This window comes from Apium graveolens, chromosome 2 (assembly GCF_009905375.1).
Source record: "Apium graveolens cultivar Ventura chromosome 2, ASM990537v1, whole genome shotgun sequence".
In the NCBI taxonomy this organism is placed as follows: domain Eukaryota; kingdom Viridiplantae; phylum Streptophyta; class Magnoliopsida; order Apiales; family Apiaceae; genus Apium; species Apium graveolens.
The window spans coordinates 112,218,318-112,234,253 of record NC_133648.1 but is presented as its reverse complement, the minus strand read 5'-3'; the positions used below and the strand labels follow the sequence as shown (position 1 = coordinate 112,234,253).

Here is a 15,936-nt window from a genome sequence, read left to right as displayed (position 1 = left end):
CATTTAGTGAAAAATATTTGGGAAAAATTGTATATAAATAATATGTATAATGTTTTTGCAGCATTTAGTGAAAAACAAAGTGAGCGGGTGAGTAATCAGAAATATCCTCACCGCCTGTCTAGAAAAGGCTATGTTGGATTAATGGAAGATGAAGTAAGTGCCAATTAAGAAACTATAAATTTTCTTAAAGTGAGTAGCTATATCTGCATATTTTTAAATTTTCTTCATTTTTATCAGCAAAAGAAAGGAAATTTGCCTGCCGATGAAGAACCTGATAGGGCTGTAATGTGGCACAAGGCTCGTAAGGGAAAAGATGATGAGGAGGTTGATCCAGAACTTGCTGAGATTGGACAAAGAATTGTGAGTATTTTGTTCAGAAATAGTACACACATATTATTCATTCAATTTTAATTCTAATATTTATATTTTTGTGATAGCAAACCTTACTGGAGCTGCAAAGCAAGGGGGAATTCAATCCTTCGAGAAGTGATGATGTGTTGACAACGGCCTTGCAAACTCCTGAACATTCAGGAAGGGTTCGAGGAGTTGGAGGATTTGTCCCTCCGTCAATTTTCTTCAATTTACCAAACAGGAAAAGATGTAGAGTAACCAAAGCAGAATTATTGGCTCGTGATCGAGAAAGGGATGCAGAGTTGGAGAAGACAAGGAAGGAGATGGAGAAGACACGGTAGGAGATAGCGGAATTAAAGGCCATGCTTAGTGCAGCAAAAATTTCATCGCATAAGTTTCAGATAAAGCAAGTTGTGAAGAAAAAATTTTGGAGAAAGCTAATCTAGGGGCTGCAAAGGAGCTGGAACCATTGTTGGTTGATGATGATATTATTTCCATGAAACATATTCCCCCAGAAAACAAGGTAAAATAACTGAATGTAGCTTGTATATTTTTCAGTTCATCTAAACTTAATTTCTTTATTCCCACCATAGATAATAGTTGTTTAATTAAAAATTATATGTTTAAAATAAATGTATGTAGGGCCCTCGAAAATGTGAGTTGGCAGTAGGCACCTTAGAAAACAAGGTGGCATTTGGCTTGCTATTTGACGATGAAGACATGAACAAGTCTGTACATGACGTGCCGATATAGCCTGGTTGTGCCCGTGTGTCGGTGGATGGGCCAATTCAAGGACAAGCCAAGATTCCTATTCCAGTAGTGGGTGAAATTGAGACAGTAGATCAAGCTGTTGGCTCCCACGTCTCATGGCCACGGGACTTGATCATTTTCCCAAATGCCCTAACTGCGGTATGTAACTAATTAATATGCGAGATATGTTCTCTTTTATTTGTTGCTAAATTTTTTTTAAATAAATTAAAGAAAAAATAAATCTAAATTGGAATCGGTTTGAATTTTGCTATAGATTTTTTGTAAATTTTTTATGAATATATTTACTAATATTTGCAGAAAAGTAAAAGAAAAGGAAAGCAACCTGTGACTGAGTTACAGAAAGTACAGTCCTTATTTGAAAAAATTGTGATCAATAAAAATGTTCCAAAGCACTTTCGTTTGTTGTATAAACATGCGACAACATTCATGAATTCCACTGGAAACTCGATTCAAATTTCATGTGATGCTGAAGTGTTTGGTGTTATGAAAACAATTTTTATATTGCATGAAAACATTGCCCACCTGCTCGAGTTTAAAATGATTGGCCAAGGAGCAATATGTACATACATGGCGTGAGTATTATTATTTTTCCTTATTCTTATCTTTTCATTCTTGTACGATATCTCACGTATTCTTGTTTGCTGCATTTTTTTATTTACAATGTAGGTACTTGCATTCGGTGGTTATTGGCAATAACAATCACGAGTTATTTGCTTTTTGTGATCCCGGGGCCACATTTACCCTGTATAGCGATTTTAAAAACAACTTGGTTAATCGTTTGAAATAGGGCAATCCTGATCGTCTCTTTTTAATGTCACATAATAGCGGGTAATTATATTAAGTATTTTCACTTGGTTATTTGTTTATATAGCTCAAAATCATAATTTGTATGATTTTGGTAGTAATTCTGTTTTCTTAATTTTTTTATAAAAACAGTTGCCACTGGATAGGTTGTGATATGGGCTGGCGAGATTTTCATACTAATTCTTTTACCTCGTGCAACTGCTTTTCCAGAGTTGAAAAAAGCCGTATCAAAGTATTTTTGTTTATATTTAAACTATTTTCTCTTCAATTTTTCATTATGGCATTGATATCGATCAGTTCACGTTATTGACAATGCTAAATGGACAGGGCGGTGATTGCTTTCAACATTCAGGCTGGAAGGGGAAACAAAGCCCCGAGTATCAAATATATTCCGGTAAGTTTTATTTATTTTCTGCATTCATGTCGTTGCACTTCTGACTTTGCGCTACTGCTTGTTCGGGCCAGTCTTTAATTTAGTAACTAATCTTTTTTTGTTAAACAGGGATGTCCTAAACAGCCGGGTGTAACTGAATGTGGATATGTAGTTATGTATTACATGAAAGAGATTGTCATGGACCCCGAAATGTCATTTATGAAAAAGGTATTTGTTTCTACTTCAATGCATAGTTGGTTTATATGTCAGTTGTAATTGGATTCATTATAATTGTCGTGTTTTACATTATTCAGTGGGCTGCCAAGAATCGGAAGGTAATTTGTTCCAGAGATGAGCTTGATGAGATTCGATTTCAGACGTTAGACTATATTGAGTCCTTCTTATGAAAAGGCCCTGATGATCTGCAGCTTGAAATCTTGGACATATGATTTTCTTTGAAGTAGGCAAACTTTGGTTTATTTTGACTCTAACTAGCTAGACTTGTGTTGCACCAATCAATTTGCTTTAAGTATTTGAACTTTCGTTTATTTTGACGTGGAGGAAACATTGAATGATTTGGTGTTGGGATGAGTTATGTAGATGTTAATATATGGTTGGGTTTATCTATGTAGTTGGTTTGGATTATTGAATGATGATGCAATTGATAAATTAATGTACGTATGGTTTTTCGACATGGATTTTTGATTTGGTAACTTAGATTTGGTATTGGTAACTTAGATTTGTGATTTTGGTTTGTGATTTTGGTTTGGCATTTTGATTTTTGGGGATTTTAATGAAGTAGGTGATTCATGGAAAAAAAATCAAAACATACATCACTTTACTAAGCCAAATAACTGATGTTAATAATAAGCAAATAACACATCCCTTTATATGAAAGCCATTATGGCATTGATGTCATAAGCAATCACACATATCAGTTTGTTAGTTTCAAACTGATGTAAAACCAAAGAATAGATATCATATAAATACAAAAAGTGATGTAAAAATATAGTAAAGACATCAGTTCATTTATATGAAAGCCACTATGGCACTGATGTCATAAGCAATCACTGATGTCATAAGCAATCACACATATCAGTTTGCTAGTTTAAAACCGATGTAAAATCAAAGAATGAATATCATATAAATGTATAAAGTGATGTAAAAATAGAGTAAAAACATCAGTTCACTTACAGAACCGATGTCTAAATAAACATTGCACATCGGTACTATATAGTGACTGATGTTATACAATAAAACACACATCGGCTTGATTTGAAGATTGATGTTAATTTGTTGTTTTCTCCTATACATAATATATTTAAACTGATAGAAATTTCATATTATTGCAGTATTGAAGTCATAGTAAAGGACTACTTTGAAAAAAAATACATCAGAACGAATTTAAAACCGATGTCAAATATGCTTTAAGACATCGGCTCACAACCGATGTAAAAGGCCCCTACATTTAACATCACATGCAAAAACATCGGTTTGATTTTTAAAAGACATCAGTCCACAACCGATGTCTAAGGCCTTTTTTCTAGTAGTGATATCTATCCTTGCCACATCATTAAAAACTATAAATGTAATGTATATTGGTTTGCTTTAAATGAAATTTATGTGTGTGTGTGTGTGAGAGAGAGAGAGAGAGAGAATTTCATTAAATTTGGAAATATTTGGTTGTAAAATAGAACTTGCATTGGAGTTGAATTCCTATTTTAGCACCAAAATGCACTTTTTGACTCAAATTATAACAATAATTATAGTCATTTTAGCTTTAGTATTGGATTTGCTCTGAGACATCATATGTGTGGACGTATATAGATTTGAACTTGTTTAGTTTATAATGGTCACTTTAGATTCAAATGTTATAAATGGTTGGTTTTTTGACAAAGATAATGAAAGATTCATTAAAATATTAAAACACAGTCGGAACAAATCTCCGAACTGCCAACTGCAATCTGAATAACACATAAAGTATGCAAATTTTTCAATCTAAAAATCATTATAATGACATCTCGAGCATTTCAACATACATCAGTTTTGAAAATAGTAGCATCACAATTGACCTTCACAAGCATCATCTATAGTCCAATATTCAGAAATATGAATAATTTTTTGTTGTGAAAAACGAGTTCTTATAATATCCACTACCGTCCCAGATTTGATGCGAGTTTTACAAATTTCCCAAAATATCATTAGAATTCCTTCTAAAAAAATTACCGAACCCATAACAAGACACACAAAAATATCAAAACATAGCATTAACATCTCAAAATGAAGGGCATGAATAATAATTCTGATAACAAGGTACTTAACAAGAATTCATACAAAAAGGATTAAATCTCGAATTTATTAAAAAAAATAGATAAAAGGATGATATAGAAGAAACGAAGAGGGATGAGGAGGAAGGATCGGAAAAAGGAGAAGTGACGGATAGATACGTAGATAAAAGGATATTTTTGTTGCATATGTAGAACTTTATGAAAAAAGCTCATAAATACGCATTTAGGAGAATTATATGTGTACGCAGTATATTTTAATTGTATAATTCTAATTTTTTTAATCAAACTTTATAATTATAATGATACTTTTATGCATTTACATTAAAAATCTTTTTATACTCACTTAAGTTATTACCTACTTGGGAGTATTAAGTCCTAACTTTATTGTCTAAAATCAGCATTGACTCTGGTTTCCCAATTTTTGATGGTGAACCTTTTGTCAGCAGGAGTTATAGGAGTAAGAGAGATATGAGTAACTTGCTCGTGTCCGAATTTTTAGTTAAGGCTTCTTATGTAACCATTTCAAAAACTCCTGCTTACCTAAAAAAGAAGATGCTACATTTGTACCCAGGGATATGGTAAATAATCTCGGGGACATATGCGAATTTTCATAATCGGACCCTTGATAATATAAATTTAAATATTTTTTTCTTAAATAAAATAAATTATCGAAAGACAACATAAGCAAGGAATATACTCCGCCTGAATAAAAAAAATTCTTTAATTTTAATATATATACATAAAGAGATAAAATTTTGAGACCCTATATTTTGGTAGATCTTGTATAATCACTTACCTCGCGCTACTTATTGAGGGACGGTGGTAGACGGGTGCGGTCGCCCCTCTAAGCCCCGGTATAATTATAAAATTAAAATTAGAATTTACAGAAAAATTATATATTAATATATTTGGTACTAAATGTTGTTATTTCTAAATTTCGCCCCATTAAAATATATAAATTTTATAAATATTATACAAAAATTAATGATATTTACAATAATTATGAATTTAGATACGTGACTTCAAGTATATTTGTACATTAATATTATTAGAAGTAACTTTTATTTATATATTTATTATATAATAAATTATAAAAATATACTCCATCTCTCCCCCTCAATTCTTTACACTGGGGGACGGGGCTCGACACGCACTTTAATGCTATTGTTAAATGTAATTTGCATAATTTTTTTTTGAATTTTTTTTCTTCTAAATAAAAATATAATATTCAAACTTTTATACAAAAAAGAAAACTTTTAATATTAAATTACGAAATTATACTTTATAATTGTCTTAAAATACATGTTAAGCATGTCAAAAAAACTGTAAACAAATGAGGGGAACTAGTATTTAGTTATCCGAATAAAATTCGCCCCCGCAGACTCTAGTTTCTAGCTCCGTCCTGGCGGTACTGTGTACACTGCAAAAGCTGTTATCTCGCAGATTTTGTTTAGGTCTAATGTTTCTTTTTCAAGACATCGTTTTTTAACCCGTCTCCTGTTGCAATAAACCTCAAGTGGATAATTGCATTAATTTCATCTCCTTGTAGACAGGAAGGACAAACTTTTCTATGTGCTTTTATTAAAGACCTGCATCTTCGTGTTATAGTAGATTAGTAGTCTAATACATTCTGATAATATGAGGGGAAGTTGGTTATTCTATTCCCTATAAATGTATTTTCATGATCTGGTGCTGTAATTAATGTGATGCATGAAGACGTGCATCATGCAAAGGGATATAGCCAGCTGGCCAGTCGTCGAACCGCCCGTTCGAGACCGGCTCGTATGGAAGCCCGATTAATTCAGCCTGAATCGGACTGATTGAAAACCCGCACGATTCGTTATAGTACAATAAACTGAATAAAATTCAAAAAAGTTAAACCCGAGCTCGGACCGGCCCGCACAGCCCGGCACGTCCGCACTTTAGGATTTTTTTCTGCGTCTTTTGCGGCCTAGTCATATTTGTAGTCTGCATTTTTTAATTTCTCAAATGATAAATTAGATTATAGTAGGGGTGAAGGGACTAGTAAGTGGGAGATTGATATATATTGATAACTACAACAATAACAAAAAGAAGAAGCATTTAATACATGAGCACAAATAAGAGATTGTATAAACAAATAAGAGAGGACGGTAGGTAGAATATTTATTTAATATTCGATTTTCGTGTGCCCATGGGTATATACTAAACACAAATTTGTATAAATTTAGTTTGTTTTTATTGACCAATATTTCTTAATAATGATGGACCCCTGCATTTATAATAAATACACCAATCAAAACACTCCAAACTTTATAAGTTTTATAAGTTTTAGTGTTTATCATCTGCTCATTAGCACACACTAAACAAACCCTTTAATATTTGCGGGTCAACACCATATAAATCTCACTTCTGCTTTTTTTTAATTGCAATTCCTAAATCGTCGACCTTTGAACACCAAACCCGCCCAGGATTGCGGGGCTTGCGAGCTCAGTGACCACTCACAAGTCGACTCCAGTTCTCATTTTCACGATTCAAACCCGGCCCGAGCCCGATTCGTTACTTGATAGTGCCGGTTCAGTGCCCGGGATCAGTGAAGGAACTGCCAATTGTGTTTGAAATAAATCTTTGAATCAACTTGTGACTGCAATTCCTAAATGTGTTTTGGGTGTTATTTGCTTTCCAGTGTCATAATGCTTACTGATAAAATAGCTTAGTTTCACTGTTGAACTAACATTATTGAGCCTGAACTAGTATTTATGATTTTATCCTTCGATACATGGGGCATTGGGTCGAAAAACTGAGTTTTTCACATTTGAAACTCTCTTATCAATCTTCCCTACATTGTTTTAGCATGTTTTTTATTAATTGGTGTGGATGTTAGGGTGTATCATCTAAGTTTATCTTATGATAACAATTCTGAACATTCTTATCCTTCTTTAGCAATGAGATTCTTAAATGTCTAAATGGTCAATACTTTATGCTCGGACTGAAAAAGTAGAGTACATTATTGCTGCCCAACTTACTGCCTTGATTATACCAGTGTCTTGGCTGCCATGATATATTCCATATTATCGCAAGCTCAAGCATGAATAATAATTGCCAATCCCCCCCCCCCCACCCATATAATTGCCCTACGCTGGGTCTGAATGTTCCGCTACAGGTGATATTCCAAGCCTTGCTACACATCTCAAGGATGATCACAATGTTGAAACGCACGATGGATGTTCGTTCAACCATCAGTATGTCAAGGCAAACCCACACGAAGTTGCAAATGTTACATGGATGCTAACTGTGAACCTTGACTATGGTTTGTGCAGTATGTTGTAAATATTTCTCCTGACGTGATATCAATCCCTAAGATGGATGAGTATCTGCGGGTAGTAAGATCCTTTTGATTTAAAACTCTAGCTTTGGATTGACATAATAACTACAATAGTTTCAATGTAAGCATCCGAACCTCACAACCTGGCAAGCATGTCCTAATTTTCATATAGGTCTTCAACTGCATGGAAGACAGTTTTGCTTGCATTTTGAAGCTTTCCAGCTGGGCGTTCTACCAGTCTACACATCTTTCTCCCATTTTATGGGTTAGGACAATGAGGCAAAAAAGTTCAGATAATCTTCTAAAGTCCGTGGATCTGGGCATAAGTTATCATGGCAAGGCAAAAACTCAATACATAATCTTAAATTACGAATTTTTAATAGAAGTCTAATATTCAGATCAATTTCAATCTTTTCAGTACATGCAGAAAAAGAAATAATAAAATGATAACCGCACTTCAATTTAAAGTTGATTTCTACTTTATCAGTTTGTTTTATTCCTTGTTTTCTTCTCAGGTGCTTGAGAAAGGGGGCAAAAAAAACAGATTGAAGCCCCCCCATCATCCACGTCTAGTTCGGGGCTTGCAGCGGAATTCAGCTAAGAGTGCGATGTGATCAGAGGACCACTCTGGAGAAGGAAGTGCTGTATCCTTTCTCAAGCAATCCTCATCCAACAGCTCTAACAAAGACTCCACAGCTAAGGAATCCGCTGAGACCAAATAATATGGATATCAATTCAGTTCATATACCCATCTTCAATAAAATAATCTATCAAATACTAAAGAATGTATGACTTTATGCACATTTAGGGTTAACATGATTTGTATAAGAAGCTAGGAGAGAGAACTTTTGGTTAGTATAGACTGAAGCAGAATGCAACTGGTCAGTAAATAAAAGAAAGAGAAATTAGAGCCCCCATATACCTGAGTAAAAAATGTAATCAGAGGTACCAATAAACTCTCTAGTATAGTACGTAAAGACAGGTTCATCCGTCTTAGGGTCCAGGCTCATAGTTCTCTGCTCAAAGCCGAGACCAACTGCAATTCTTGCAAAAGACGAGTATGCACTGACCTTCAGGAAAAAAATATAATCATCATAAATCACGACATTCATATAGCATAACACGTCTTCAAGAATTTGCCTCCCCGAAGTTACACCTGTCAAGATATAGTAAGTTTAACGACACACTCCTTGGGAAACTACTCAAGAAACAGTGCATACCAATGGGAGCTCATGTGAGAGCTTGTTGGCAGGGTGCAGAATTCCTAGAGGGTCCAAAGCTAGCTCTGGATGCAGCGGATCTACTTTTCCCGATGTGAGAAGTGCATGAGGAGCACTGCAATCAAGTCCAACGTCGACTAATTTTAATAATGATACATAATATCTTCTAGCTTCTAAACTAATACAGATAGCACACAGACCCTTCTAGTGAGGAATTCATTATATTAAATAATACAATATACCTTCCAGGCACCGAATTAAAGTCCCCACATACCAACATGGATATGTCCGCTCTAGAAGCTATTGTTTCCAACCCTTTTAAGAGAGTTTGGACCTGATAACACAAGTGCAATAAATTAAATAATCACCAAAACATCAGCAAGATAAAAGAGAGGCACAGGCATCAACTAAAACCTGCCATATCTTGACATCGTTCAAATCTTGGTGGATATTCACATGCATATTGGCCTACAAATTATAAATAAACATATTACAAAAGTTAAGGGGGTGATAAATTTAGTAAATACAACAGAAAATGAGGAATCCACAAAGAAATAGGAGTACGCAAAGAATAGCAGATCAAAATGATATAAAATGCATAATTTATTGAGAATAGCAGATCAAAATGATATAAACATGCATAATTTATTGATAATCCAGAGACCTTATCTGAGACAATTCACATATGTTGATGACAGCCCACATATTTTCAACAACGAGAAAGGATCAACTGCTTCTAAAGTTGTAAAATCTCCATATTTCTACCACATCACAGAGTCACTATGTACCTACCTTGAATTAATTTATAGAACTAAAAACTAATTAGCTACTTTGTAGGTTTTATCTCTGAGAACAGTTAAAATAAGAGAATAATTTAATATTACATTAGTCAAAACTCAAAAGTATGCAACCTATTTCGCAATAAAAACAAAGTTTGCCTACTGAATAGACACTAGAAGATCTATTAGCACAGTACAGAATACAGATTGATGTTAAACAAGCGTAAGCCGGAAAATATTTAGGTTAGCTGCAACATATAGCATAATCGACAAGTAGGTTATTCTCAGCTTACGGAAAAAAGAGAATATGTAAAAGTAAAAATATGGAAACGCATCACTGGGAGATGTGCACCAAAGAACCGTCTACGGAAACTTCCTCAAAAGCTATGCAACAAGGCCCAATTTATTAGACATTTGTCCACCTATGTTTATCATTCATTGCACCTTTTCTTAATATATTACGTCCAATTATGGAAACCAAAAACATTCATTTTTTAGAGTAGAATTGATCATATTGGGCCAACTGTCATTTTATTCATTAGGAATATCAAAAGACATCCAGACCACGTTAACATACTTGGAAAAAAAAGAAGATATAATGGTGTTTCAAATTATACATCATTCTGACAAAAAATTTAAACCGTATTGCATAACTGTTAATGCCTAAGGGGTTACATTCAACGTTCAAATCTCTAACATTTAATGACTTGTGCATCTTTAATAAGTAAAGCATCTAACATTTATGACTTATGCTTATGTAATGATTATTGGGAGGTGAGAACTAAAGCACATTGATATACATATAAACATCAGAAGTAGAATTTTCTATTCAAGCCTTAAATGGCATAAACAAAAGCAAGGTCACATGCTCAAACAAAGCAAGGCACTGTCTACTTACCACACAAACTAGCTGACGCTTGCTAGGATTATCAGCCCCCTGATTAGTGAACTTCGCTTCCAGAATTACAATTAGTGCAACATTATCCTAATACATAAATAAACAAATAAAATAAATATACTTACATACATACATACATCCAGACATCCATACATATATTTCAGTTTACCTGGACAAAGAATATTCATAGAAAGAAAATGAGTATACTTAACCGAGATACCTTTAGCAATCGGTTTAAAGCAGATTTTCTATGAGCACTAGGAATCATAGCATCGATCAAAGACTGTGCCGCTTTATTGAACTCCACCTAATACAGGCATAAACCATTATATTGTGCATCCGATAGATAAAAAAAGAGATAATAAGTTTTTCCTAACCTCATATTTTTTGACATGTGAAAATCTATCTTTGCGAAAAAAGGTAGCACAGCCATCAATGACATTTCCATTGCTATTAAATAACTGCATGCACATGCAACAATACAATTTGAATGAATGACTTTAACAGGGAAAAAATGTAAAACTTACTAAGATCTACTAATAAACAACCTCCACAGTTTTGCTCTTAAACAGCGCCTGGTATCCATGCTTGTCTAGCTCAGGGGCGAAAAATTCCTCAAAGTGGTTCTTTTGAACCTGAAAAGAAGGGAGATAAGAGAATGCTCCAAGTCAAAGTTCACTAGGATTTTTAAGAAGTGACTAGTTATAAGTCAAAACTTTAGTGATGAATACTAAATTATTTTTACAGGAATAACCAGATAAATACATGATGGAACATAATTGCTTATGTAAAAATGACGAATCTGACCAAGATAACCAGGTTAAAACCCCTTTTAAGTGCTTTCTGGAACTGTATTTATGCAGCATTTTCATCCAACCAACATAATAACATACAGCAAGAGATCAATTGTCCAATATGAAGTTTGCAGAATCGTTGAGATGAGATAATGGAGTAAACCATTCAGGTACCATAGGTGCGATTTGTTTCATTCAGCCAACACAAGCATAAATGATTCATCGTAGGCCCATTAAGTCATATTTGCTCATAACCAAATGGGCTTAAAGTATGATATAACTCTTAGATTCAAAATGCACTTCTACACTTGGTTATAGTAATGACCTGATTTATTTACTTACCTCTTGAAGGCAAACAATGTCTGCACGGTAACCAACAATTTCCTTCAACAAATTCTGCCTGCGGTATGGCCATGAAAGAGCCCAAGAAGGGCAGTAACTGTATATTTCAGTTGAAGCAGCTTCAGCTGCTAAAATGTTGTACGACAGAACGGTAAACGTTCCTGAGGATGATAAACGACCATCTACATTAAGATGGCCTGTCATTTCATCTCCACTGACTGAAATTAAGCGGCGCGGAGTAGGAGATGGAGCTGGAATGACACGAGAAGTCAATACAGTGTTGTAAACGGCATGCCCTGCTGGTAAATTTGTTTCTGCATCTACCACAACACACTCAAACTTAAGTACATGGCCTACATCATCACTAGATGGAGTATAGGTTTTAGCATATCCAACTTCAAACCAAGTTTCAGCACCATTCTTCTGTGCAATTGCAGCAGCATTTGAAGACTTTGTACCATTCGACAGGTTAGGATTTGATTGTGGAGCAACTAAGCGACCAGATCCACTGTTATTAGCACGTACAAATATTTCTTCATCTTGAATTCCATACTCATTTAGGGCACTAGCAGCACGCTCATGCAGAGCGCGGTGGTGTGGCCATGCATCGAAAAAGCACTTAGAGGAACAATGGTAACTTTTTACAATAGAGATCTTGGCCTTAACACATCCCATGCACTGCACAGTCGCTTGTTCAGTTGGATGTACACTGCAGATAGCAACTTTCTTATCACTTTGTATCCGGTGCCTACAACGCAGAAGGTTAGAGGATTGAATTGAGTTCAGAATCATAGTTTTAATTAGCTTTATTGATATCCAATATTCATCAGCCGGTGTTGCAAAAAATGAATATTGAGAGGTGAAAGGGTTCATCAAAACCACAGTAGATTGACACAAAAAACATATTTCAGATGTTGTCGGTTTATGTATTAGAAAAGTTATATGTAAGCAAAAAGGTAGAAAAAAAATGCATTATTTAACTGGAAACTGCTGTTACTGACAAGGGGAAACTTCTAAGTAATTACGTATCTACCAAGTGAAAAAAGTGCAGAAAAAGGTAAGCGCGGCATCTCATTCCAAACAAGGACCATTATGTTTTTAAAAGAGAAATAGCCACAGAGCATCTAAAGCATCAGAATTAATGAGAACCTTACAGAGAAAAATCAAAGATAATAACAGTAATATTAATTCTAATATTTCTGAAGTTTGGTGAGAAAACTAGAATACATAGTTAAACTTATATAAATATAAAGTTCAGACATATACTTTATCCAGAAGGATGCCTCGACTTTCATCTTCAGAAGATGTTTAAATGTGATTCCACATAAGTAATGTGGTCCTCAAAGCAGAAAAAGTTAATTAAAGTTGTTTTTTTCTCTCAAATTAGGATCTTATAACATATCTCGCTATTTCCATTTAGGTTCTTCCAAATCATAACTAATACTTAAATGTGTCCAATACTTGGTGTGTAATAGTGTGTTCTCATTTGTGTGTGTGCGAGCTCGCGCAATGCGTGCATGTGTATGTATAAAATCCAATGGCAATCATCCTTATATAATAAGCTTCTAGTTCACCAATAAAAACACAAGGCATTGATAATATAATATAGAAGTAATAATAAGTATGCATTAGATAAATACACAGATATGGCACCTCAGGGTATAGCAGTGCAAGAGTTAATATTCGGCACACCTGGTCAGTACCACTGTCCATTAGAAGTATCACCTATAATTTACCTCGAAAGTCCAGAAACACTGACCGACAAGCACCTTACACTCCAAGCAATCAACAATTCTCCAACATGACGAGGAGGTCAAGGTCATCAATCAATATTAATTAGACAAGAAAATTAATAAATTATATTTTATTCACAAAAAAATTGTAGAAAACAAGGTACTATTACTAATAACTACAAATGATAACAAATTTTATATGTTTCGATAAAAAATCAAGAACTCGATTCTCGACCGCAACAAGAAATAATATGATATCTTTGTATTATTAGGAAACTAGATGCACAGTTATAAATATAGTAAATTACCTTTATAGTTTATTGGAAATATATTGAAATACAATTATATATAGATATATTAAAATTAAAAATATATGATGGTTTAAACATAAATTTTAGAAAAATATAATTTATAAAAATAACAATTGAATACTCCTAATTACCAAAAAATAAAAAAATAAAGTAAAAATATATACTATTATATAATGTTTGTGCATCACATATTTGCATGTGATATAACCTAACCTAGTACAACAACACGTTAAAACTTGTTAATTCCAAATAAAAATAAAACAATTAAGAGGTCTTCAACATGAAAGCAGGTGGTACAAAGGGGCCAGCCTACCACTTTGAAGTCTATAAACCACATAAACCGGAGTTCATGACCAACATATCTCTTCAAGATTCATACATTTTGCAGTTGATGCCCAATCCAAAGAGCATGCGGCCACAAGTAACACAAAGAAAACAAACTAATAAACTGTCAAACCTGCTTGCAACAGGTGTAGCAAATTCAAACAAAAGTTTTCAACTTACAAATAGCAGAAATGAAAGATGGAAATAAAGTAATTTAGAGGTGATTTAGAACATTAAACTTAAGAAGCAGAATCTCGGAACACCAAATTGCAATAAAAAGGCTACATACAACAATTCTCGCAAGTCTCAGTCGCAATCAATTACTTTCCCTATCTACATATTAGAGCTACACTTAATAGTTTCTCTGTACTAAAACAACAAAACAAGCATAATTAACCTATCAAACTAACATCATAAACAATCCACAAGTCAATTAATAAAGCCACATATTAAAAATCGAAACAAAAAATTACATTATTACAAATACATAACAAAAAGTTTCGAAAAACCACTAACCACTTGTACTTGACACAATAGCCATCAACCGGAGCAACTTGATAGTCATCATCAGTCATAAAAAAGCCATCATCACGTTGTAACAGGACATAAGGCACAATCTCACAACCAACAACCGGGACATCACACTGAAGGTGAACTCTCGAAACAGTCAACATTCTCTCAACTCAAATAGTTTAGCTCTAAAACTCTCTCTAAAACTCTCTCTCCCCCCAATTCCTACTTCTATCACAAACAAAAACGCTATATTTATACCCACATTTGTCCCGATTACTCGAACGACACCTGGCATTTTCACAATCACTCTATACAACACACGCCAGCCTCGCCTGATACACCTAAAAACGTATAATTGACAAAATCCAACGGCCGTTACGCCTCGAAAACTCGAGAAGCCACCAAAGCCAAAAATGTGAGTTATGAGGAAACAGATGTAGCCAATTTAAAGATAAATTGTGAAATAAAAAGATTGATATCTAACGTGATCAAATACAGATATAATTGAAACATATACATGTATCTACAAATGTACAGCTAAATTGGGGGTATACGTTACAAAATTAAACGTGATGAGTAGAAAAATATAGATACAGCCAAATTAGAGATAGAGATAGAATAAAGAAGGGTGAGTATAGTTTGATTAGAGATGTTTAGAGATAGAGTTGAGTTGTTAGGGTTTTACACAGGAACAAGTGATGGTTCTTGTGTCTGTGCAATTGTTTGTGTAGATCAGATTTTAAATCTCATTTACTGTAGGTAGTTGGAAGTTGGAAGAGAGGCAGTTGCAGTAATTATGTACACACTCTGTAAATTTTGATTGAGCAGGAGTTGTTGGTAGAATTTTGGATGACAATTTTATCCTACCCGACCCATTTGTTTCGTTTGGATTTGAATCTGGATTAGAATTTTATTTTTACTTTTAGACCCAAAGATGGGGCACTCTTTTTATTAAAAAAAGTTATATTGGGCTTTCACCCTTTCACCCTACTAGAGCTAGGGTTGTAAAAACCATGAAGAGAATTGGACAAGATCGGTAGAGTAATCGATTTAGGATTAATTAATCCGAGTAAAAATGAGGTGTATAATAAAATTAAATTATATTTTCGTGGTTATATTAATTATTTATTA

At 34.0% G+C, this 15,936-nt stretch overlaps 1 protein-coding gene across 2 annotated transcripts; it reads right to left on the bottom strand.

Moving 5' to 3' along the window:
* Positions 1-8,247: 8,247 nt before the first annotated feature.
* On the bottom strand, positions 8,248-15,617 carry LOC141707751 (carbon catabolite repressor protein 4 homolog 1-like). 2 transcript variants are annotated; one of them, XM_074511092.1, is made up of 11 exons: positions 14,809-15,612; positions 11,925-12,672; positions 11,337-11,423; positions 11,166-11,249; positions 11,009-11,095; positions 10,789-10,875; positions 9,526-9,579; positions 9,354-9,445; positions 9,112-9,226; positions 8,814-8,961; positions 8,248-8,599 (listed from the first exon to the last, which is right to left on the bottom strand). In XM_074511092.1, the coding sequence occupies exons 1-11, from the start codon at positions 14,964-14,966 to the stop codon at positions 8,451-8,453; spliced, it is 1,809 nt and encodes a 602-aa protein (XP_074367193.1). In that variant the 5' UTR covers positions 14,967-15,612; the 3' UTR covers positions 8,248-8,450. The 2 variants fall into 2 exon arrangements, with proteins under 2 accessions (XP_074367193.1, XP_074367195.1); XM_074511094.1 differs by lacking the exon at positions 8,248-8,599 and having other exon boundaries at positions 8,917-9,047; positions 14,809-15,617.
* Positions 15,618-15,936: the final 319 nt, after the last annotated feature.